At 44.7% G+C, this 25388-nt stretch overlaps 2 protein-coding genes across 3 annotated transcripts in view; both read left to right on the top strand.

The window, feature by feature from the left end:
* On the top strand, window positions 1-15035 carry TRPV2 (transient receptor potential cation channel subfamily V member 2). Its single transcript, XM_060268304.1, has 14 exons — window positions 1-164; window positions 2335-2517; window positions 3241-3368; window positions 6235-6387; window positions 6515-6655; window positions 6787-7088; window positions 7958-8134; window positions 9108-9266; window positions 10369-10464; window positions 11215-11285; window positions 11803-11968; window positions 12936-13002; window positions 13718-14787; window positions 14936-15035. Exons 2-13 carry the CDS (start codon window positions 2351-2353, stop codon window positions 14092-14094), a joined length of 2004 nt encoding a protein of 667 aa, XP_060124287.1. The 5' UTR covers window positions 1-164; window positions 2335-2350; the 3' UTR covers window positions 14095-14787; window positions 14936-15035.
* A 5171-nt stretch (window positions 15036-20206) lies between these two features.
* The window catches only part of ITGAE (integrin subunit alpha E), a 68605-nt gene continuing 63423 nt past the window's right edge, over window positions 20207-25388 (top strand). For both annotated transcript variants that reach the window (XR_009558590.1, XM_060283081.1), the window contains exon 1: window positions 20207-20374. Coding sequence is in view for 1 of the 2 variants with exons in the window: in XM_060283081.1 (XP_060139064.1) it covers window positions 20341-20374 (34 nt within the window). In the remaining variant the exon portion in view is untranslated. The remainder of the gene's footprint in view (window positions 20375-25388) is intronic.

Genomic DNA, 25388 nt, shown 5'->3' on the forward strand with positions numbered 1-25388 from the left:
TGGGTAATGTGACTCTCCTGTTGCGCATATCGGGATGACGCTGGCATATTTTTCGAAAGATCATATTGTGGGAGCTTGCCTGGGATCCGTAACTGCTTTGGACTCTGCTGGTCTCTGTGTGCTGTCCAGCACAAAATCCTAAATCTTAAGGCGCCTTCAGAAAGGTAAGATACCTTTTGAAATTTCTATTTTGCTTCTCTGAGGTGTGGCTTGGGGAGCCTGGAAGGGTGAGTGGAGCCTCATACATGGCCCAAGAAATGATCTCAGATACAACACCAGGAAAATGAAACAAAACAACCTCCCCATTTGGAGCTTCAGTCCATTGGCAGAGGACACCTTAAATAGAGCATATTTTCCATCAACCATGGCTGTTTCTACTGCCAGTATCATGGTGCAAGGATGGCTTATGCCCAGCACCTGGTTCATGTGTGGAGGCTACATTGTTATTGCTCTAATTGAATTTCCACGCTGGTTATTATTATAATAGCTGCTATTATGTTTGGAGAACTGTTCAGGTTAACCATTATTGTGCTTAGTTCTAGCCCTCATGGGCCTGTGTTTTATCTGCAGGAAACGTGCTTATAGAACCGTCACATCTAATTAATATGCTTCTTGCTTCATAAGTACAATTGCTCCTGCTGTAAGAATTACAACCCAGCTCCCTTCTGGTAAGGTTAGGGACAAAAGAGAACTTTCAGAGGCCCAAAGGTATTAGGGCATAACCATACCTCAGCTTGGTGTGGCTGGCCTATGCTTTTAAGGGAAATTGGAAAATGAAATAACCTTATGGGGGGAAATGAAAATAGTACTGTGAAATAGTGAAAAACGATTTTTTTGCTTGTCAGTCAGGGAGAAGAGTTTCAGAGCTTGTGCAGAATGCTTTCCCTTTGCCACAATCCCAGCCCCATATGCCTGTGATTAGGGAATGACCTTTTAAATCAGAGGGGGTGAACCAACAGATATTTCTCAGAATCATAGAAACATAGAATTGCAGAGTTGGCAGGGACCCCAAGGTCCGATGCAGGAATCTCAACAAAAGCATCCATGACAGAGGGTCACCCAACATCTGCTTAAAAACCTGCAAGGAAGGAGAGTCCACCACTTCTCGTGGGAGTCTGTTCCACTGCCAAACAGCTCCTACTATCCAAAGGTTCTTCCCTATATCTAGTCAGAATTTCCTTTCTTGTAACTTGAATCCATTTGTTCAAGTCCTACTCTCTGGAGCAGCAGGAAACTAGCTTGCTCCATCTTCCATTTATCAACCCTTGAGATATTTGAAAATGGCTATCCTATCTCCTCTCAGTCTCCTCTTTTCCAGGCTAAACATACCTAGCTCCTTCAATCATTCTTCATAAGGCTTGGTTTCTAGACTATTGATCATCTTGATTGCCTTCTTGCTGTTTTTGTTCTTAATAAAGTTTTTATTCACTAAAAACTTGAAGTGAGTTTCAGATATAAAATTGGCCTAGAGGTGTTGCAATGGTGTCTGTGCAAGCAGGCATGCATGTGTAGGGTTGCCAGACTCAATAGAGGACAGGACTTCTGTGCCTTTAATTGCCCTGCTCTCTTTTGAGTCTGGAAACCTTAAAGAGAAACCAGCAGACTCTTTGCTTGGAAATTAAATGGGAAGCCTCAAAGCAAGACCTGAGTGCGACAGGAACCAGTTCCTGGCAACTAGTATTCAGAGAGGTCTTTCACACTAGTAACCTTATCTTCCATGTATTTGCCTAAACCTTGCTATAGAAATCAATAAAGTTTGGCTTCAGGAGGAAGGATAATGAAATTTCCCTTCATCAACAATAAGAGTGAAAGTGACATGGAATAAGGGTTCATATTTGCTTCGTTCATATGCTGTATATTTGAGGAAGTGACTCATTGCTTCTTGTGTGCCCACTACGTATTTGCATTTGATGATGACGTTCAGTCTCTCCTAATACATGTCTCATAAAATAAAGCGACGAAGCTGGCTTATGTTTCAATTATTCTCTTGCACTTTGATTTGGGCCTCAGTCCAGTATACCTGAAGGAGTGTTTCCACCCTCATCGCTTAGCCTGGACACTGAGATACTGTAGTCCTCTGAGGGTCTTCTGCTGGTTCCCTCTCTACGAGAAGTGAAGTTACAGGAAACCAGGCAGAGGGCCTTCTCAGTAGCGGCGCCCGCCCTGTGGAACACCCTCCCTTTAGCTGTCAAGGAGATAAAGAACTACATAACTTTTAGAAGAAATCTGAAGGCAGCCATGTATCGGGAAGTTTATAATGTTTGATATTTTACTATGTTTTATATATCCTGTAGATTAAATAACTCTTCTTGTGGTGATCTATTCTCTTGCCAGCACTTTCAATAGCGTGATGCATACCTTACCAATACTGGAGACAGATGATGGCACCTTGGAGAATGTGGAGACAAGGGATAAGCAGGCAGTTGGGGGAAAGGGAGAGCCGCGGCCCATGGAAACTTCCTATGAGATAGAACGTCTACCACCTCCAAAGATTGGGATTAAGATTCCTCCTCTGAGGTAAGGAGTTTCCTTCAGGAGTCAACCCGTCTACTGAAGGAGGTAGGGATCATCTGTGGCCCTCTGGAAGTTGGTAGACAACAACTTCCATCATGGCCATGTTGGCTGCTATCCAACTCTCAAAGGTAACCCCCCCAGAGCCACCTGGAAACACACTGGATCAATCAGTCTCCATACTAATAGATCTCCAACCTCTGCAGAGGGGGATAGGTGCTGAAAGCCTCAATCTCCAGCCTTTCCTGGAGAAGCTCCCATGGATTGAACATGGGACCTTCTGCATGCAAAGCAGGATCTCTACCTAGGCTAGCTGGTTGGCATCCATCTGTCTCAGGAGACAATGGAAAAGTGTGCCTTTGGCGGTGAGGTCAAGGGATTCTCACATGGCGGGCGTAATGTTGCCAGCCAGTCACATCTACGCTATAAAATGCTATGATACCATCTTAACATCCACCAATTCCCTGGATAAAAAAAATCCCGGGAACTATAGTTTGCTAAAGGTTCTGAGAGTTAGGATTGCCAGAGAGCTTTAGCAGACAGTTCCTCTCTTCCATGAGAACTCTGGAAATTGTGAGGGGAACTGGAGTCTCCGAATAACTCTACACACCCTTAACAAACCGTTCCCAGGATTCTTTGGGAGAAGCCACGACTGTTTAAACTGGTATGATTCTGCTTTATATGTATGGTGCGGATGTGGCCTTTGTTCATTCTGCTTTTCTTCCACAGTAAAGAGAAGACTTTTAAAAAGGATCGCCTCTTTGGTGCTATCGTGAGGGGGAACCCTGAGGAGCTGGAAGGACTGGGGGACTATTTGCGAAGAAGTGGCAAATATCTTACTAACTCTGAGTACACAGGTGGGCATGAGCCTGAGAGCTGGGGCTATTATTATTATTATTATTATTATTATTATTATTATTATTATTTCTCATTGATGTGAGAATAGGCAGGAATTTCAGGCTTCACAGAAGTATTTGCAAGATAGAGGAGGACCATCAGAGTGCAAGAGGACTGACAGTGGAGTTCGGAGGAGAAAAATAACCCACAAATAACCCAGAGATGCATTTTAAATAAAAGGACACATTCTTTTTTTTTTTTTTAAAAAAAACTTTTTATTAAATTTTCCAATTAAAACACAATTCAATTATTGCAATTATATCCAATTATACACATACATACATATCAATTAAGCCAAATATTATGCCGAATCATAGAAAAAAAATTTCAGGCTTCCCATGCTCCAAAGTCTGGGGATTCTAGATAACTGTTCGCACTGCCATCCTAATCCTGATAACAAAATTTTGCTGTAATCCACAATAATCCAGATCTTTTCCAACAGTCTCTCTAGATGTTTTCCTCTCTCTTTGGTCTTATGTCGCAGCTTCTGAGATAAGTATCAAACAAGATTTAACACAATCCATTCTTCCTGTGTGGGTTTTTTATCCATTCCAACCTCCCCATAAATCTCTCTTGATCTGGAGTGCCTTTCTTGCCGCATCAACAGTCCAACACAAACCAGCACCATCTTGGGTGTCTCAGGTCGTATTCCGTCTTCTTCCAAACTTCTTCTATATTTTTGCAAGAGTACAGTTTTTTTGCGAGGAGTAGCTAGTTCACATTATACACAATCTCTTATAACTGATTTATAGCTTTCCTCGCCTTCCAGCTGCACTCTGCACTCCAAGACTCCAACCAGGCTACTGTTGTCTCTTAAATTCCAGATACGCCACAGCTCAGCACCATCTTGAATGCCTCGGGTCGCACTCCGTCTCATTCCAAACTTCTTTCAAACTTTTGCAAGAGCACAGCTTCTTGGCAAGGAACAGCCAGATCATACTATGCACAGTCCTTATAACTGATTTATAGCTTTCCTTGCCTTTTAGCTGCCCTCTGCGTTCCGAGACTCCAATTAGGCTACTGTTATCTCTCAAATTCCAAATACGCCACAGCTCGTAAATCCCACTTGCCGGCGGCTTTCAGGCAATCCAATAAACACACACGGGAGGTTTTAATTCTAACAGTTTAAAAAGCAACTTCTAAAATCATACCAGATGACAATCCTCTATTTATATGAATTCCCATGCCACACAGTTCGTTTCCATTTCTCATTTGTCTCAAGTAATCAGACAGTCCATCCAGGAAGGTTGTATATCTTAAAGTATGAAAATAAAAAGTTCACTTCCCTTTTCACTCCGTCCCAATCATTCTTTCCTCTTGATGAAATACTCCCTCGATTCTCTTCTCGCTCAGACGCTGATAAAGTCCTGGTAGTATCTTCTCCCCCTTCTTTTGAAGCATGTCCATGATTTTACATCCAATTATTCTCCTTAATCATAAAAGGACACATTCTACTCATGTAAAAACACCAAGCAGGCCCCACAAATAACCCAGAGATGCATTTTAAATAAAAGGACACATTCTACTCATGTATTCACATGCTGATTCCCGGACCGTCCGTGGGCCGGATTTAGAAGGTGATTGGGTCGCATCCGGCCCCCGGGCCTTAGTTTGGGGACCCCTGAGTTAAGCAGACAAAAACCTGTTTCCTGATCTCGCAAATCATCATGCAATATATGATTACAATACCTTAAGAGGTGTCCAAATACACAGTTCAGTTTTGAAAGGTTCAATCCATCTTCTTGATTCAAAACAGATCCCTGTTGTATCCAGACTTAAGACAAAAAACTGCTGCTTAGTCTCAGGGGCCAACATGCAAAAGCTGGTTAAAACCAACGCAGCTTTGAAATGCATATTCTGCCATATTGATTCAAAATCGTCACCTGATTTTGGACCTTACATATTTTGTGGCCATTGATTTTGTAACTGCAAGTTTTCCTATTTTACAACTGTTGCTTCAGACTTACATTTTTTTTAAACTTAATGTCCCAATTAATGTGAGATTTGTTGAAAAATATTTGGTACTTACAAATTAGTGTTGTTCATGGGAATGCATGTATATCATCTGACTGCAGGATATGTTGGGTTCAATCATTATGTGACCCATCTACACAGATTACATAACCCAGTTGAACAGACTGAGAAGAGCTGTAGTAAATCATGTCGTAAGGACCCACAGTGGTACATTTACCTGTTTTGTGTGCAGAAGACCCTAGGTTAAATCCCTGTGAATTTCCAGTGAAAAGGATCTGAGAGCAGATGAGGAGCAAGGCTAGGAATTGCAGATAAGTTCAGTTCAGTTAACAAAGTGAATCAATTTAATTCACAAATCAAAATTTGCTCTTCCCTGAATGTTTGAAATGCGGGTGGGGTGGCTTATTTGGCCTCCTGGCATGAGACTTTCTTGATCTTTATGCACATATCTTGTGACTAAAATCTTTAGTCACTGTGTGAAGACAGCAGATGAATATTTTAATCTTGATTAGCTAGTGCTATTGGTCCAAAGAATCATAGATCTGTTGGGTCTTTGTTAGGTTTCAAAAGTAGCTGCAACACAATATTGTTTTCAAGACTGAGGGATCCTCTTCCCCTCTAGACAACTTTTGGACACAATCCTTAATTTGGAGATGAGCTCTTTTGTGAAGGCTTTCTAAAATTCACCTGGTAGTCCATCTAAAGCTTTACGGCAAAACTCCCTGCTGAGTTTCTTTCCTTGGATATTCTTAAAGCATATGATAGATTTGAATGGCCCTTTACGCTGTCCTTGTTAGAAAAAGAAAGAAATGCAGTTTTCCAAACAAAGGATGAAAATCCCTTCTCTTTCAGATGGAGAAACGGGCAAGACCTGCTTGATGAAGGCCTTGCTGAATTTGAAAGACGGGGCAAACCCCACCATCCCTTTGCTGTTGAAGATAGACAAGGAGACCAAGAACCCAAGGCCTCTGATCAATGTAGCTTGTAAAGATATCTTCTATAAAGGTAAGGGCCTTGAGGTGGGGAGACAGCATTAAAAAAGAACTCCTCCACTCGGGTGTAGGAGAACATGCTTGTTTTGTATGTTTGACTTTTTTAATGGTTTTCTTTCATGCCATTTTTGTTCTGCTAGGCCACACAGCACTCCACGTTGCCATTGAGGCAAGGAATCTAGATCTGATCAAGCTCCTGATGGAGAACGGCGCTGACATCCATGCCAAGGCCTGTGGAAAGTTCTTCCACCAGCAGGAGAAAGGGGCATGCTTCTACTTTGGTAGGTTGATGCTGTGTGCCTAAAGTCTGCTGTCACAGATTCTTGAAGTGGGTGCTCAGTTTTTGTAACTTGTGCCAAAAGCAGCCATTCCTCTCCCAGCTTTGATTTTGTTGATCTCCTTCCTCCTCCAGGTGAGCTTCCTCTCTCCTTAGCTGCTTGCACCAACCAACCAGAAGTGATCAGGTATCTCCTGGATAACCCTCATCAGAAGGCCAACCTGGCAGAGCAGGATTCCCTCGGCAACACAGTCCTCCACGCCTTGGTGATGGCGGCCGATGATGCGGATGAGAAGAACAGGGAGCTGGTGATCGAGATGTACAACAAGATCCTGATGCACAGTGCCACGCTCAACCTATGCCAGAAACTGGAGGAATTAACCAACAAGGAAGGCTTGAACCCTTTGACCCTGGCCGTCAAGACTGGAAAGATAGAGGTAAGACAACTGGGACCTTATCATCAGCTGCATTTCTGAGCTGAGGAACCTGTGACCTTCCAATATGTTGTTAGACTCCAGCTCCCATCATTCTCCTGGCTGCTCTCACTTCTCATTCCCACTGGCTACATGGAGACGGAGGTCCAACAATATCTGGAAGGCAGCATCTTCATGTCATGTTCACAGAGATTCAGGCCACACAAGATAGGTCAGTGTTGTCAACCTCCAGGTAGGAGGCTGAGACTGAGAGGACAACTTGCAGAATACAACTTAAGATGATTTGTACCAGGGGATACATGATTTCACAACTCCCCCATTACAGTGCAGAAGCTCAGATATAATGTCCCAGGGATGGCGAGACTCAGGCCCAAGAGACAGGTTCAACCCTCCAGGCTTCTCTATCTAGCCCTTGGGACTATTTTTAGGCTTCACACCCTCCAAGCTACAGGCGTCTCTGACAGAGGTGTAGTAGATCGGGGTCACGGGGGATTGAAGTCCCATTACTATTTCTGCAACAGGGTCCCTTTCTCCAGTGTCTGAAAGGGGAGCTTTTTAGCCACTGAGAAGAAGTATCCCCACCCTTTGTGCTGATTGGAGCCAATCAGAGTGGAAGAGGTAAGTCAGCCACTCAGGGTGGGCTCCTAGGGTCACTCTGGAGAAGACATGCCAGCAGAACACTGAGGAGTTGTTGGTCGGTGCATTCCAGAGCTAAGCATTTAGAAACACAGAAAAGGCCAGTTCTCATCTTGCCACCTCTTGTAGAAGGAGCGCACAAAGAAGGGCCTCATATGATGTTTAAGTAGAAATAAGCATAAATGTTCAAATAATAAACCCAAAGAAAATCCCTCCCCCTATTTTGTCTTTCCTAGATCTTCAAAAACATTATTCACCGTGAATTCAAAGATCCGGAGTACCGTCACCTTTCGCGAAAGTTCACTGAATGGACCTATGGGCCTGTCCACATCTCTCTCTACGACCTGACCTCCATTGACAGCTATGAGGAGAACTCTGTGTTGGACATTCTTGCCTACAGCAGCGATACTCCGGTGAGATGATCAACAAAGGCGACTTGTCTGCTTCAAAATAATCACTGGGGGAGATTCTTCAGTTCTCTCTGCATCTAGACCTCTCTTCAGGGAGATTTTCTGGGTGCTATCTTTGTTTTATTTCCAGTACTGAGCAACACCCCCTTAAAAAAAGTTTTATTCTTTGAAGAAGTCTCTACAAGAATAAATTTATTGTGGCCTTCCCAAAGGCACTGGTTGGCCACTGTGTGACACTAGATGGGCCATTGGCCTAATCGAGGAGAGTCTTGATTTGGTGCCTTTGGGGATACTTATTGTTATGTATTAAGTTAACTGCAGTATTCCTTCTGGCCACCGTGGCTGTAGTTCTTACCCTGCCCACTGTGGCTGCAGTTCTCACTCAGGTCCACAACATGCAAATGAAGGATTGAGAGTGCTGTTCACGGATTGGGTAGCTAGGGGGAGTTTGTTACTGTTGCAAATTACTGAGTACTGTACTATATAAGCCAGTTGGCTAAGCTACTGTTCAGTCTGGACTCAGAGCTAGACTAAAGCTGGTTGTTTTGAGAGCTGTGTCTTCATCCTTCTTACCCACTATTCTACACTTATTTTGGGAAAACAAAATAGGTAACCTTGATCGATGGCCTCTCCAGATAAAAAGCTGTAATATAAAATCTTGGATTGCTGTACTTTATTTCTGTTTTTATGACATTTGTTTTGGCATTTTAATACTGATTTGTTCTATTGTACATGGCTTAGAAAATTTGAAACAATTGAGCAGTTTAATATCCTGAAACAAACATATAAACACCAGTAAAGGCCATAGGTTGAATAAGCTGTGGTTTTGTGCAACTTGGAGCAGGGCTAGGGTACCCTGTGGCCCTCAAGATGTTTTGGGGCTCCAACTACCAGCAGCCTCAGCATGGCTAATAACCAGGGGTGATGGGGGCTGAAACAATGAATTACTTTCGTTCTTTCTTTCTCCTACATGCAGAAGCGGTACGAGATGGTGGTCCTGGAACCTATAAACAAGCTTCTTCAAAGCAAATGGGACTCCTTTGCTGCCATGAGATTTTATATCAGTTTTTTTTCTTATGTGGTGTTCATGTCAGTGTTCTCAGCTGTTGCTTATCACCGGCCTCTGGAGGGGAAGGTAACAGCAGTTTTGGTGCTTGGGGGGATACAGAGAGGGAGGCAGAGGGAGGAGGGTGGCTCTCTAGGGCAGAAGTGTGGAAGCTCCCTGTTTGTTCTACAAGGCCCTTTTGGACCAAGTCGCACCCACCTGCCCATACACGATGTAGCGTAAGGGTGGGAGAGAGATTCAACTCAGTTTGCACTGAAAGGCAAACCTACTTAATTTCCACTTTCTGAACTGAAATGCATTCATCCTTTGAAATTCACACTTCTCCGAATCTTTGACTGCAGTTCTGCAGCCAAGCAATGTGTACTAAAGATGAACAAGTGTGCATTATTGTGGATATATCAGGGGAAGATAACATACAAAAGTTTGCTATGTTAGGGACGGTTGGTGTGCCAAAATCTGCATTTTAGGCAAAAATTGCCAGCAGAGATTCACATGGATAAATTTTCTCCGAATCTTTGACCGCAGTTCTGCAGCCAAGCAATGTGTACAAAAGATGGAGAAGTGTGCATTATTATGGATATATTGGGTGAAGATAGCATACAAAAGTAGATTATCTTAGGGACGGTTGGTGTGCCAAATTTGCATTTAAATTTGGTGTGCCAAATTTGCATTTAAAGGCAAACCTACCTAATTTCCACTTTTCGGAACAACCAATAGACAGAAACCCGACCATCCTTTCACATTCTCTGAGTTTTACAATGCAATTCTCCATCCAAACAGCATGTACAAAAAAAGAGAAAGAAAGAGAAAAAAAGAGAAAGAAATGCATGTACTTAGAGCAATGTGTGCATAGCTTTTTGTGAGAATGTTTTTAAAATGAGAATCCATTTTCATGACTTTTTTCCTTTATTGCAAACTGCTGCAGAGAACCAAAATGAAGATTGGAGAAAGTGAGAAAAGAAGAGAAGCCAGTACTGACAGATCCATCCATCCATAGTTCTTAGGGAAATAAAGTTGTGTCTAGGTCAAAAAGAGGGTACCATCGACCAGTTGATTGGCACCGGCAACACCCTCTTCAGACTTCTGTGCAGCTTTTTGCAAACCCTGACAAACAGTTGATTGTGTCTGTTACTTAAGTGCTCTCTCCCCAACCTATCTTTTTCTTTCACAGCCTCCTTTTCCAGTGACACTCGCTGCTGGAGACATATTGAGGCTCATTGGCCAGTTCATTGTCTTAATTGGAGGCGTGTATCTCCTCATTGATCAGGTATGACATACTCTTATTGCTCTTCCTGCTGCTGTTTGGGCATGTGTTTGATGTCTTAGGTTAGCTACAGAAAGCCAGAAGGAAATAGGACTGGCTGCAGAATTATAGAGCATCAAAACTTTCATTTTAAAAGAATTAGCAAAGTACCTAGTCCTTAAGGTTCCACACACTACCTTGGTTTCCACATAACCATGGTTTGTTTATCCTAACTATGGTTAGTTTGGATGTACAAGCCTACAACATCAGACTCACTATGTTTTTTTCTGTCAACCCACCATGATGTGAAGCCTTGGGGGAAAATAGGTGATATCCTAACCCAAGGATACGATAAAGCAAAAATGAATATTTCATAGAGAATTAGAGGCACGGGGGAAGAACACTGAGGAAGAGTTGTTTTGCATGCTTCAAAACCAAGCATTTAGGAACACTGAAATCACAAGCTTCTAAAGTTTCAAGAGACCATTGTGCAAGTTCCGTCATGCACAACGTCAAGGAAAACACAAATTAAACCACTGAGATAGAAGATCTGGAACACTCCAGATGATTTGCCTGTGTATATACCTGACTGGAAGGCGACACATGGGTGTCTGCACTGATCATTGCAATGCACAGCTAATTAATATTGTATAATTTTAGAAGGTTGTGCAGATTTAGTTGTGACTTATCATGAAGGGATCTGGCACTTCTGAATTTGCCTCTGCACTATTTCTGCTGTACTGACAAGAGTGTTCCTGTCCCTTTGCTTATTAGGCTATTTACCTGTGGAGAAGGCGCCGGTCTCTGACAACTCTGCTTCAGGATGGCTACATTGAGATTTTTCTGTATGTTTGGGGGGGAGGTTTGTTTTTTGTTTTTTAAACTTGTTTTGAAACTGTTTTTTACTGATAGTTTAATTGTTTCATTCTTTTTGTAAAGAGCTTTGATTTATTTGTTTTTTACATTTAAGCAGCACAAAACTTTTATGAAATAAATATTTTTTTGTGGAATTACTGGAGCCAAGGTCTCTCATTGGGACACTTATACTGTAGTTGTGGTTTGTTCCTGCTTCACCAGTCATGGTTTATCCCCTAGGACAAATCAGAAGCCCCACTTTGAATGTAATGCAATATCCAAACCATGGCTTAGCTCTGGGTACTGTGGCGGTAGCAGGACCAAGGGAGGAGTGAAGAGGCTGCCTTTTCCCCACTGAATATCCACCCTGTAGCTCATTCATGCTTAACTGTGACATGTGGCTTAGCTTTTGTGCAGTAGGCAGGCCAAGCAGACTCCTCTATGCCTGAAAGGTGCCTTCTCTAAGTGGAATCATCTCTACACCCCTCCCCCCCAATTTTCTCACAGGCTGTTGCAGTCAGTGACCCTGCTGGTTTCGGCAGTGATGTACCTTGCAGGTCTGGAAGATTACCTGTCTTTGATGGTTTTCTCCCTCCTGGTCGGCTGGATAAACTTGCTGTACTACATGCGAGGCTTTCAGCAGACTGGGATCTATGTTGTCATGATACACAAGGTTGGTATAACTCCATATTCTAAAAGTCTACCAGCCTGTATTCCCATGCTTTACTTTGCTGCATGTTCTGCGATTTTAAATCTCTGCTGGCGCCCTCTCTCACCAAAGAGTACTCCAAAACCTGGATCTAGGCAATCAGGGAATTGCCTCTTTATTTTTCCTTTTAGCCAAATACCAAAATATTAAAACCAGCACAATGTGTATAACAGACCTGGCACACCTTTCTCTTGAAACTTAAGCACCTGGTGTTTTCAGTGTTCTTAGATGCTCAGTATACAGCATACAGAACTTCCTTGGTGTTCTTCCTGAGTACCTTCTTCAGAGTGACCCTAGGAGCCCATCCTCCATGGCTGACTCACATCTGCTTACTCCAATTGGCTCCCAAAAGGGTGTGAGGATTCCCTTTTATGCTGGTTGAGCAACTCCAGGATGCTGGAAAGAGACCCTGCTGCAGAAATAGTAAAAAGTCATTGACGCCCTGTGATCCTTGACTACAACGCCTCTGCAGTTTAACCTGCCTCATAGGCTTGCTGTGTGAGGTTAAGCCTGTTGGTTATATGAAGCTGATTAATCCCACACTTTAAATAAACACAAATTAAGTCACTGAGAAGGAAGATATTGAAGCACGCAAATAATTTGCCCGTGTGATTTACGCAGAAAAGTACTGCTTATTGCAACGCATCCCTAAAAATATTGTTATATATTTATAATATTATTGTACAAACTTAGAGTTGTGTAATATTAGAAGGGTGTGTGGCTTTGAGGGCACGTGTCTGTGGATACCATGAAGGGACCCTGTATTTCTGAATTCGCAACTGCACTACTGTTAAACAGCAAAGGAATGTGATTGGCCCAAGGTCAACCACTGGAAAGTCATCCTTGGGCAAAAATCTGAACCCAAGTCTCTGCCCAGTCCTCCATCATGCTGGGATTCCCCAATTCACTTCTATACTGTTCTGCGTTCCAGGCTATCCTGCGGAACCTCATCCATTTCCTCATTGTCTATGTGATCTTCCTCTTCAGCTTTTCAACAGGTGAGTCTCTACCTGTCCTAACAGGGAAGGGCCAGAACTGGCAGTAGAAGCCAGAATCCTACCCGCCTCCTCCTTTAGCAGCACCGTTGACTATTTTTTGCATCCAATATATACGATGACAAGGAAAAATGACACATAGTAATAATCATGCCTAGTAATCATGCCGCCTGATCTCAGTTGCAGGCTGGCCCTGCTATTAGGCAGATAAGGGGATTCATTGATATCTGTGCATTCCACTCTCCCCTGCAAAGGCCAGGGTAAAGAGGTGTGTCTTTAGCATATTGCAGAAACTATATAATGGAAGTGCCCTGTGCACCTCTATGGGGAGAGGCTTCCACATATTAGGGGCTACCACAGAGAGTGTCCTTTCTTGGGTCACCTACCCCCAAACTTCAGAGGGTCACAGAACTTCCAAGGAACCCCCTCTGCTGATCTTAATGCCCAGGAGGGTCTGTAGGGAAGTAGGTGGGGGTTCCCCCCCCAAAAAAAAAGCTGTTTGGGGGCTATGTCATTTATGACTTGAAACACTCATGTGAGTGCCTCAAAATGGACCTTGAAACAGTCAACCCAAGATAAGTTGTGGATGGCACAGTCTATGACTAGTAGGTCCTGAGTTGTGATATCTTTTGGGACAGGATTCTCATGCAAATAAAGAGGTTTACAAGGAGATTCTTCAGGGACCCCCTGATTTAAATATTCTCACTTCCCATTTCAGCCCTTGTCATACTTACCGGGGAGGCTCCCCAGCCTGTCCAGAATGGGTCTTCCCTCATCAACGGTGACGGCAAAGACCAAGTCAAGTATGCCGGGCTGCTGCAGACTTCCCTGGAGCTGTTCAAGTTCACCATTGGGATGGGGGAGTTGGAGTTTCAAGAGAATATGAGGTTCAGGTACTTTGTGATGTTCCTCCTGCTTTTCTATGTCATCATGACTTACATCCTCCTGCTGAACATGCTGATTGCCCTGATGAGCGAGACGGTCACCGAGGTCTCTGAAGACGGTCAAAAGATCTGGAAGCTGCAGGCAAGTCCAAAACCACTGGCGCTTTTTCTGCTGGATGGGGCAAAATATGAGCCAGGGCCAGTACACTAAAGGCCCCTCCAGACTGGTTGCTTCTGTGTGCTCTGCAACATGTCTCTTTGCTTTATTCATTGGTGTCGACAAGCACAGTTGGCATTGTTCACTGGCCAGGGAACATAAAGCTATACGTTGAGGCATACAGATGCTGTCAATAAATAAGTACACAAATTCCTGCCTCCTCACTCCCCAACTCTTGATCCCACTCTGACAGCTGCCTATTCGCTTAACCCTGGCAAAGGATTCACACATAAGGAGAGCCCTGGTGGAACAAGGTCAGATTAAAAGCCAATGTGGTTTAGCACCCTGTTCCAAAGTGGCCTCCTGGGTGCCTATGGCAAGTGGGACAGCATTTCAGAGCATCTGCTTTGCATGCAGAAGGTCCCAGGTTCAACCCCTCCAGTTTTCAGGAAAGGGCTGAGAATGTCCCTTGCCTGAAACCCTCAAGAGCCACTTCCAGTCAGGTCAACTATACGGAGCTCGATGGAGGAGTGGTCTGACTTCATATAAGACAGCTTCCCCTGCTCCTACTCAAATCACCCCTAAATCTGAAAATGTGACTATTCCTCCTGAATTGTACCCACAGCGAGCAACTGCTATTATGGAGTTGGAGAAAAGCTGGGTTTGGCATTGCCAGAAACCCAAGCGATCTGGTTGCCAGCTGTCTATCGGCTCCGAAGATGAGAAAGATAAGAGATATTTTTTCCGGTGAGTTTGGCCATGCCCTGCACTGTCGCAGGTCCCTAGGGCAACAAGGGCTACACAGATAAGCAAATGTATATTGGCTGTGTCTTCCCCCCCCCCCAAGTGAGCGACGGGATTCAGGTGGTTCACCATTTATTTGTATGTCTTGCAGAGTAGAAGAGCTCGATTGGACTAATTGGAAGAAAGAGGTGGGAGCTCTCAAGGAGGATCCTGCAGACTTAGACCACGAGGAGACAGTGTCAAAAGGCAAGTGAAGAGCAACACCCTACTCCAGATGTGGGGAACCTGTGACCCTCCCATTACCCCCATCCAGTACGTCCGGTGTTTGGGGATGATAGGAGTGGTAGTCCAACAACATCTGGAGCGCTACAGGTTCACCAAACCTGTCCTAAACAAGTCTAGGGGAACCTGCAGGCTTCCAGACGTACAGTTACAACCCTCAGCAGGCAGCGTGGCCCAATGCTCAGGGGTGATGGGAGTTGAAATCCAGCCACAACTGGAGGGAAACCACAGGCAACCCACCCCTCTGTTACTCAAAAGCCTTGCTTATCTTCTTGCCTTCACAGTCATTAACGGACTATCAGGCAAGGCTATGAGGCCCTAGAGACTTGCTTGTGGCTCTCTCTCTTTTTTGGCTGGCCAGCAGGTGACGTTGCTTTATCAGAATCAGGAAACCAGTCCCAGGAAAAAGTCTCATGCCTGCCCATCTCTGCAGCGGAGTGACTTCTCCTGGCAAAAGAGTATTTTTATTATATTTATTTTTAAAGATAATATTCATGATGTCACGACTGCTTTCTCTATACTTCCTAGATTTTCAGAAGCACTAACAGGTTTTCAGGAAAGAGTCTTTCTCAGTTCTTTAAGGAGGGGCCAGGATTTTTGTTTTTTAAAAAAAACCATTTTAAAAAAATGTTGCAGATGCAGATTAAACAAAGCAGATTGCATACATATCTTCTTGGATTGTTCTCAAATAGAAATGTTCTGAAAATATGTTCAGGTTAATATCTCTGATATTTTAGGATACCATATACTCTTGGATCCTAAAATATCTCTGCTTGGTTATCTAAAAGATGTTATTTTGGAAAATGATCAAGAAATAATGTTCAACCTTATAACTGCTGCTAAGATTAGAATAGCTAAAGGGTGGGGCATATATCCTACTATCTCTGAATGTCATGAAAATTCAGTCCATGGTAACTATGATTAAGCTAACTTATTATATAAACCAGCCTAACTTTGTTTTTTTATTTGTGGGGGGCGGGGAATGAATTTTTTGAATTGTCTTGGAACAACAAATTCAGTGATTATAGGCAACCTCATGCTGCGTTCAACCTGCTATAATAGTATTTCTTTATGCTCTTTATCTTTGGTTCATTTTGTTTAATTAAAAAAACAAAACGTTTTTATTATAAGAAGAGGAAGAATGCCATACATTAATGAAGAGGGAATGGATTTTGGGGGAGCTTTATATCATTCCAGGCAAAAATATGCAGAGAGTTTTGCACCACAAGCATCAGTGGACAGGAAGTGACAGGCAGTATCAGGAGATATCAGGGATCGAACCTGGGACCTTCTGCAGACAAAGGCCCAGCTATGGCCCCTCCTAACTTATTTGCCTGGGCAAAACCGCTGACCTTGAAGACTTGCCTGTTCTTGCTTCACAGCCTTGATAGATGCTTCCCCATTCTGTCCCATTCCAGGGAAGCGCCTGTTGAACCGAGTGTCTCAGGGGGTGAGGGCACGTTTCACAATGCCAGAGGTGGCGGAGGAACAGATGCCGCTGCAAGACGGAAGCCACTGAGGGAGAGAACACCAGGAGGGCATGATGGATTGCTCAGACCACATGAACGCCCACCTCCAGCTAGGCTCCTTAAATGGCTTGAGAGTGTTGTAAACAAAGTCTGCCCTTATAGAGTCCCTTTGTAGGTTCTCCATCGGTAGGAGAAAATAACAGAGGCCAACCAGAGAATATTGAGAAGCAAAGCAGCCAGTAAGCCCGATCTTTATTGAACTGTTGCAACAGGGTGCTCTCCTCACTGGCAGGAGAAAGGAGGAGGACCCAGAACAAAGGTGTGCCTGCCCTTATATAGACATTTTGAAATTCCCTGCCCTGGCGCTCAAGACCACCCCTCCACACACCACACACACACACCACAGAAGGGGTGTAGCCCAAGACCACCACTCCCCAACAGATATCTGATGAAGTGTGCATGCACACGAAAGCTCATACCAAAATAAAAACTTAGTTGGTCTTTAAGGTGCTACTGAAGGAATTTTTTTATTTTGTTTCGACTCAGACCAACACGGCTGCCTACCTGTAGCTGAAAGGGATTGTTCATGAGCTATAAAAGTGTTTGAATTTTGCATTCTAGGTCCAGAATTTGGAGAACAACTCTCTCTGGATCATTTATGCTTACTGCAAACTGCAATAAAATCTGAACTCTTCCCACAATGCTGCTGTCTTTATTTGGCTAAAAAGCACACCTAAGTAATTTGTGAAGACTGAGTGCATAAAATGATGGATGTGGTGGCCAGGGAAGGGGTTACTTGCATTTCCATCAGGGGCAGGGCTGGGTGGAAAGGATTAATTTTGTCCCTCACCCCCTCTCTTTTGGCTACTGCCAAAATTGGCAGGGTCTTGCAGGGCTTTCCCCAAGGTGGTTTGTTGCCAGGGGAACCCACATAAGCCCTGCTCACTTCATTAAGATAAACCAGGAGGCTTTCTTCAGCATCCTTCCTACCCCTGAGCCGAAATTCCTCGGTATGTGGATAAAGGCAGTCTCTGCAGAACTAACCTGCAGAACTCCCTGCCTTTGGAAAGTACACCTTGCCCATATGCCTATGGAGCGTTAGAAGTTTGGAAGCCAAGCTGTGCTCCATTTGCAGTTTAAACCAACCAGCAGTGATGGGGTGGTGTTAACCCCCCCACCCCCACCCCTGCAACAACTTTCTTGCTAAAGATGTTCTGAAAGGGCAGCTTGGCTGAGTGCCTTAGTTTTTTCCAGACAGAGCGCCACCTATAGTTGGAGCCGCAACACAGCAGTTAAACTCTGTGGGTGGCTTCCAACATTTATAAAAAATAAAATAAAACACATAATAAAACATTTAAAAAGAATGATATGTTTATGAATTTGCATTTTTGGCATTAATGTGAGCTTATTGATCCCTACTGCAGAGAGAGAGAGAGAGAGAGAGAGAGAGAGAGAGAGAGAGAGAGAGAGACACCCCCACTTGAGGGTGCTGTCGTATCCATGGGCCCCACATTGGGGATCCCAGGCCTAAGCTCCTTTTAAACCACCTGAGTTAGTGGCTGATGGTGTAAGACATTTGGGTGCCCTTGAGCCAGTTGCTACTTTCCCAGCCTAGCCTACCCCACAGGGTTGCTGTGAAGATGAAGCCGAAAGGGAAATATATGCATGTTGCACCATGAGCTCTGTGGAGGATAAGTGTAATAGAAATGTAAGGTAAAGGTAAAGGGACCCCTGACCATTAGGTCCAGTCGTGACCGAGTCTGGGGTTGCGATGCTCCAATCGCATTATTGGCCGAGTGGAGCCGACGTATAGCTTCTGGGTCATGTGGCCAGCATGACTAAGCTGCTTCTGGCGAACCAGAGCAGCGTACAGAAACGCCGTTTACCTTACCTATTTATCTACTTGCACTTTGACGTGCTTTCGAACTGCTAGGTTGGCAGGAGCTGGGACCGAGCAACGGGAGCTCACCCCATTGCGGGGATTTGAACTGCTGACCTTCTGATCGGCAAGCCCTAGGCTCTGTGGTTTAACCCACAGCGCCACCTGCGTCCCTAATAGAAATGTAATAAACAAATACTGTAAAAATAATGCTGTAGGAAATGCCAATGTTTAAGAATGTGCTACGTCAAGAAGTTCCTCCTTTGGTTTCTCCTGAATCTTTCAGCATTTGGCTTCATGAGATGACCCTGTTGTGGGTTCTCATATTCTGGCAGAGGTAAAGCGGCTTCTTATCCATTTAAAAATGTGCCCGAATTATAAGGGAAGTGGAAGTACAAAGAGGCTGAAGAAGCAATTAGATATAGTAAGGAGGAAATAAGTTTAAATGTAAAATAATTATTAAGATTTCTAGATCTAAATTATATTGTGAAATATTGGGAATGTGTGGTTAAAATAGAAAAATATTAATAACAAGTATCCTAGAAGAAGAAATGGTTTAAGAAGTTGTTGTTGTTTAGTCGTTTAGTTGTGTCCGACTCTTCGTGACCCCATGGACCAGAGCACGCCAGGCACTCCTGTCTTCCACTGCCTCCCGCAGTTTGGTCAATCTCATGTTCGTAGCTTCGAGAACACTGTCCAACCATCTCGTCCTCTGCCGTCCCCTTCTCCTAGTGCCCTCAATCTTTCCCAACATCAGGGTCTTTTCCAGGGAGTCTTCTCTTCTCATGAGGTAGCAGCCAAAGTATTGGAGCCTCAGCTTCACGATCTGTCCTTCCAGTGAGCACTCAGGGCTGATTTCCTTCAGAATGGAGAGGTTTGATCTTCTTGCAGTCCATGGGACTCTCAAGAGTCTCCTCCAGCACCATAATTCAAAGTTTAAGAAGTAGAGAGTGCTATATAAGTTATAAATAGAAATGTGGAAGGGGGGGAAGGAGGAAGTCGACAGAGTAAGAAATATATTTGACAGATGTTAAAGAAATGTTTTTTCCTTTTTTCTTCTGTTTTTTGTTCTTTTTTGTTTGTTTTTTGTATTCATTTTTTCTGTATTTGATATAAAACCGATAAAAATATATTTTTTAAAAAATGTGCCCAAATTAATACTGGTCTGCCTAGTAGTCCAATGTTGCCCGCACTGACTGGCAGTGGGTTTCCAGGATCCTAGAAAGAGAATGGTCATTCCCGGAACTCATTCCTCAAGATCCTTGTAAACAAAGATAACCGAGATTTGAACCTGGGACATTCTGCATGCAAAGCTGGATACCAGCTTCCATCAGCCAACTTGGCCAGGGATGAGGCGAGTTGTAGCCCAGCAACATCCGGTGAACCAAAGATCAGGCCCCCCCTGCTCTGGGTGGGGTGCGAGCAAGTGTGGCAACCCCTAGATCAAATCTGTCCTTCGGGTGGTGCTGTTTTTGGCACCCAAAGAAAACTATGGCAGGTGAGTAGAGTCTGGGGCCTGTTCTATCTACAACCACCTTTCCCCTCTCTGAACGAAGCAGCAGATGCAGCCCAGAAGATGTTGCTTGTCAAAATGTCGGAAGAAGGCAAGACGTGCGGCCCCCACACAGGTGCAAAACTGAAACCCCTTTCAGTGGGCTTGAAAGAGAGCAGGTGGAGGAAAGGTGGTCCATGAAGATAGCCTTTGATGCAAGCGGCGCTTCGGCTCCGCCTGAAGCCTCAGAGGCTCAACCACATCTTGAAACTCATGTGAGGAAACCCACAAAGGGCTTGTCTCAAGTTGTGTCTCATCGGTGAGAGAGGCAGCCGTTCTGGAAAAGGCCTCCCCTCTTTCACGCCACGAGTGGCTGCTTCTCGTGAGTTTTATCTCAGAAGCTTTTGCACTGTCCGCCCAGGAGCATCTCAGCCATGACCACCCTTCAGTTCCTCCTCTTGCTTCTGGGTAAGTGAATCATCTCTTCTGCACAATTAACAGAAAGATCTCTCTCTTTTAAAAATAATAATAATGTTGCTCTGGTGCCAGTATTTTTCTCTCCACCTCCCCGCATCCTTTTTGCATGACATGGGAAGTTGCTGTACATATACTGAAGTCCATCTAGTTCAGTAATGTCTACGGTCCAGTTCAGTACTGACTGGCAGTGGCTCTCGGGGGGTTTTAGACAAGGGGACATTTCCAGCACTACCTGGAGCTGCTGAAGATTGGACCTACCATATGTAGGACCTTCTGCATGAAAACCAAGTCCTCTAGCACTGAGATAAAGCAAGATTCTAGTCCTCATTACTCTGATTTAAATAGGAAGCTGCCTTATGCCATGGTCAGAACATTGGTCCATCAAGCCCAATAATGTTGATTGGGGCATGGCTCCCCAGGGTTTCAGATGGGGGGGGGGTCCCTCTCCCAGCCCTACCTACAGATGCTGGGCTTTGAACTCTGCTTGCAAAGAGCAGAGTCGTGTCTCTTCCCCAGACCCTCTGGGATATGATTTTAGGTTATGTTCCCTCTCCCCCAATCCAAACTGTATCCTATCATGCTTTCCAAGCACAAAAGCTTCTTTCAAAGAGGTTTGCAATCGTTTACATTTTGAAAAAAACTTCAAAAGAATTCATTCAGTAACGAGACAAGTCATGGAGAAACCTAGTATAAAGCAGCTTTTGCAACACTATGTGCTAAAAGGACCCAAATATCAGCCCCAACAGACTTCCGCAGATATAAAAATCAGCAGAGGGGGTGCCCTCAGAAGCTCGGGGTGGTGGCAGCCCTAGAAAGAAGCATTTTCTGTAGCAGCCCCTAAGCTGTGGGACTCCCTCCCCACGGAGCTGTGTTGGACAACCTTCACTGTTAAGTTTTCATGGAATATGAAGATGCATCTCCTTGCCCTGGTCTTTGACAACTGAGATGTATGTTCTTGGGATCAACTGTATTCCTGAGATAGTCATTTGTTTTCAACTGTTTTTAATGTTTCATTTTAAATTGTCGGGGTCTGCCTTGGAACCTTAGGGTGAAAAGCAGGTCAATAAATCAAATTAATAACAGCAGCACCAGCAACAACAACTCAATTCTCCAAGTCACCGTGTTGATAAAATAGCTCAGGAAGCCTCAAGTTTCCCCAAAGTTGTTAATTAGTTAATACATGTTGCACTTAGCACCAATACAGGCTTCTCTTTCATAGGAGGAGACCTGTAGCTCAGTGGTTGAGCTTTGCACGGAGAAGGTTCGATCCTCGGTGTCTCCAGGTAGGGCAGGGAATAGTCCCCTCTGTCACACGGCACTTCGAGACACTTCAAGGCACTTCGGGTGGGATTCAGACACACAGCCGCAAATCCGGGCTGCAACATTATCCTTGATGAGGAGGTCTTGTGCTTTGCCAAAAGACTGAACATTTTTGTGTGTATTGAAAAGGGAAGGGGAAATGTTCTGGAGAGCATGGGCTGACGCAATGTCTCCTCTAGCCTCCCCACAAATAAGTCGGAATGAATACTCAATGAACAGGTCATCTAGAAGACCCCTCAAATGCTGCGGGTGGCCCTGCCAGTCAGTGAGGCGGTGAGAGGGCATGTATTTTCTAGACTCATGGGGGATGCATGCTTGTGTTTTACTGGAACACTCAAAACCACTTCTTCTTTGGCGATCACTCGTAGCCGAGTACGATGGTCTTCCAAAGCAGGGTTTTATCAGTGAGTCTGTAAGTGACTGTGGAAGCCAATTCTGGATCCACACATCCTTCCACAGTGGGGACATTGGTTTCCAGGTGGGAGTTGATCACGGTGTGGATTTGCCAAGCATGGGCGTAGGCAGGGGGGGCAGGAGGGGGCAGCTGCCCCCCCTAGAAGCAAAAAAATTAATGTATTTTACAGACCATAACCAGCACTTTTCCCCTTCAAAAACTGAAGTGGAAAGGGCTTTGCTTTAGCAAGAGCAGCTAAGTCTCCGCTTGCTGGGGGGGGGGGGACACAGCAGTAACAAAAACACATCAAATAAATAAAGCGGGAATCACGGTGTGGCTGTGCCAAGCATGCCTTCCTCTTAGCACGTTTCTCCCTTGCATCCTGAGATCGAGTTTCTTCAAAGCCCACGACACCTTTGGTAAAGGCTGTTCTCCAACTGGAGCGCTCACAAGCCAGTGTTTCCCAGTTTTCAGTGTTTATACTACATTTTTAAAGATTTGCCTTGAGAGAGTCTTTAAACCTCTTTTGTTGACCACCAACATTATGCTTTCCACTAACCACTAACCGGATCCCAATGCAAGAGATGCACACTTGGGAATTATAATGAGCATTTGCAAATTTTCACCTAAGAAAACCATAACTCCTTTTGGCACTTGAGATGTATATTTTAGGACCCACCTTATTTTTGTGATTGTAAGATAATAATAATAATAATAATAATAATGGTAAAGGGACCCTAACCATTAGGTCCAGTCGTGACCGACTCTGGGGTTGCGGCGCTCATCTCGCATTATTGGCGAGGGAGCTGGCGTACAGCTTCCAGGTCATGTGGCCAGCATGACAAAGCCGCTTCTGGCAAACCAGAGCAGCATATGGAAACGCCGTTTACCTTCCCGCTGTAGCGGTTCCTATTTATCTACTTGCACTTTGATGTGCTTTCGAACTGCTAGGTTGGCAGGAGCTGGGACCGAGCAACGGGAGCTCACCCCGTCGCAGGGATTCGGACCGCCGACCTTCTGATCGGCAAGCTCCCAAGGGTCCCCAAACTAAGGCCCGGGGGCCAGATACGGCCCAATCGCCGTCTCAATCCGGCCCGCGGACGGTCTGGGAATCAGCATGTTTTTACATGAGTAGAATGTGTCCTTTTATTTAAAATGCATCTCTGGGTTGTTTGTGGGACATAGGAATTCGTTCACATTCTTTTTCCAAAATATAGTCCGGCCCCCCACAAGGTCTGAGGGACAGTGGACCGGCCCCCTGCTGAAAAAGTTTGCTGACCCCTGCTCTAGACTCTGTGGTTTAACTCACAGCGCCACGTGCGTCCCTCAATAATAATAATAATAATACATTACAAAAAGCACTACAACAAAAGCCACCCTCCCACCCTTTCTGAAGACAAGAGGTCAGACTACACATCTCACATCTCTTAAATTGTCATAGTCCATTTGTGCGGCATACAGTCATAGCAACCAATATTTTTTTTAATATAATGTGGAGAAGGTCCCACATTCTCCTCTTTTGCACTGCACATAATAAAAGGACACCAATCCACTGGAAATGTGTCTTGTTGTTTCATTTCCATTGCTATTTTTAGTTCAATGGTTAATTTTTCCGTCAGCACTAATGGCCAGACTGTTTTTATGCTTAGTCGTCAATGTTGCACCTTCTGAGAATTTCCAGTATTACCAGTCTGGCTCCCAATAAAGCCAGCCAAAAAGATGCTCAAGATGCAGATTCAGACTGTCTTCCTTGAAAAGATTAAGTAAAGTCTGGGCCTCTGACTAGGTTTTGTCCAGTTATCTCCAATTTCTTTGAACACATCCTCTCAGAATGTGGCCACCTTATCACAAGTCCACCACATTTACATTGCAAGTAGTTTTAAGCGCCTTTAACATTGTGTTTTAATTGTCGCAAGCTGCCCCGGGACCTTACAGAGTGAAGGGCAGATGATGAATCACGATAACAGTAAAAAATTTAAATGCTGAGGCACATTTCACGTCATGTCTGGCTTGGGTCTGAGCTGAGAAAAGTTCCGTTTCCACGAAAACTGTTCTGCTCTATACCTCTTATGTACCTGATACACAATGCAACATTCTGGGACACATTTAGCGTCATGTCTAGTTTGGATCTGAGCTGCTATGCCACAAAAACCACGGTGCTCTGCAAGACTTCTTCAAGATGAGACTTCCCCATCTAGAAAACTGTGTTCTCGGGGGGGTGGGGAGCTTAGTCATATCGATAAAAATAGCAATTCCACCCCACACTTGCAGTGAATCTGTTGTTTAAAGTAGCAGCACCTACTTTTGGAACTCCCAGCCCATTGATGTTAGAAAGATGCCTTTACTGCATTGTTTGCATGGACAGGCAGAGATCACCACCCCCAAGCCCCAGGCGACACCCCCCCCCCGGGAGGAATAATGACACCTGACAATGTGTTATGGGATTAAAACTGGCCACAACTTTATTAAATTCTCAGATGTAGGAAGACCCAGGCTTAGTTATTGGGCGTTTATCCCTCCTAGTCCCCAGGGAAAATCAGGGTTCCCCAAAGTGTGTGGGGATTGGGCTGACTCTGGAAAAACGTCTGTTCAAGCAGAGAGCCCCCCCCATTTCGCCACGTCGTAGGGGAGAGCACTGACACCCCATTGGCTTATGGCCAGTGCCTCCCCTCCAAATAACCCCTTTAACGGGGAACCCTGGGGTCGCCACCGCAGGGGGGGGCCATCGGTCACTGCTTCACGCCGTCCCCCCATTGAGGAAAGATAGATTAAAGGATTCCGCCCAAGGCCTACAAACTGCCAAAGTTATGACGTTTTGCCACGGGGAAGGCGAAACCTGCCAATGCAGGCAAATTCCTTCCGGGTCCCTCAACGGCAAGCATCCTCAACCTTTGGCCCTCCAGATGTTTTGGACTACAATTCCCACCTTCCCCAACAACTGGTCCTGTTAGCTAGGGATCATGGGAGTTGTAGGCACAGCTTGTTAGGTTGGCGGTTAGGCTTTTGGTTAATTAATTTGTTGGAGGAGGGGTGTGGCATCTAGATGTCGACCCTCTTCTTAACATTGCTCCATATAGAAGTATTCCGTTAAAGGAATCCTGGGGCTTTGTCTCTCGTCCTTACATCCCCGTCAAATGGCGGGGCTGGGGGGCCTCTTTACAGAGACTGAGCCTTGGGGAACACTCATGGACAAGAGGGGGGAATGTCCGGGCACAGCTACCTCCTCTCCCATTGGGTGTTTACTTGACTTCCCTTTACGCGTGGGGAAGTCGGAGCTGGTCCTGTCCAAAT

Source organism: Zootoca vivipara, chromosome 15 (assembly GCF_963506605.1).
Source record: "Zootoca vivipara chromosome 15, rZooViv1.1, whole genome shotgun sequence".
NCBI lineage: Eukaryota > Metazoa > Chordata > Lepidosauria > Squamata > Lacertidae > Zootoca > Zootoca vivipara.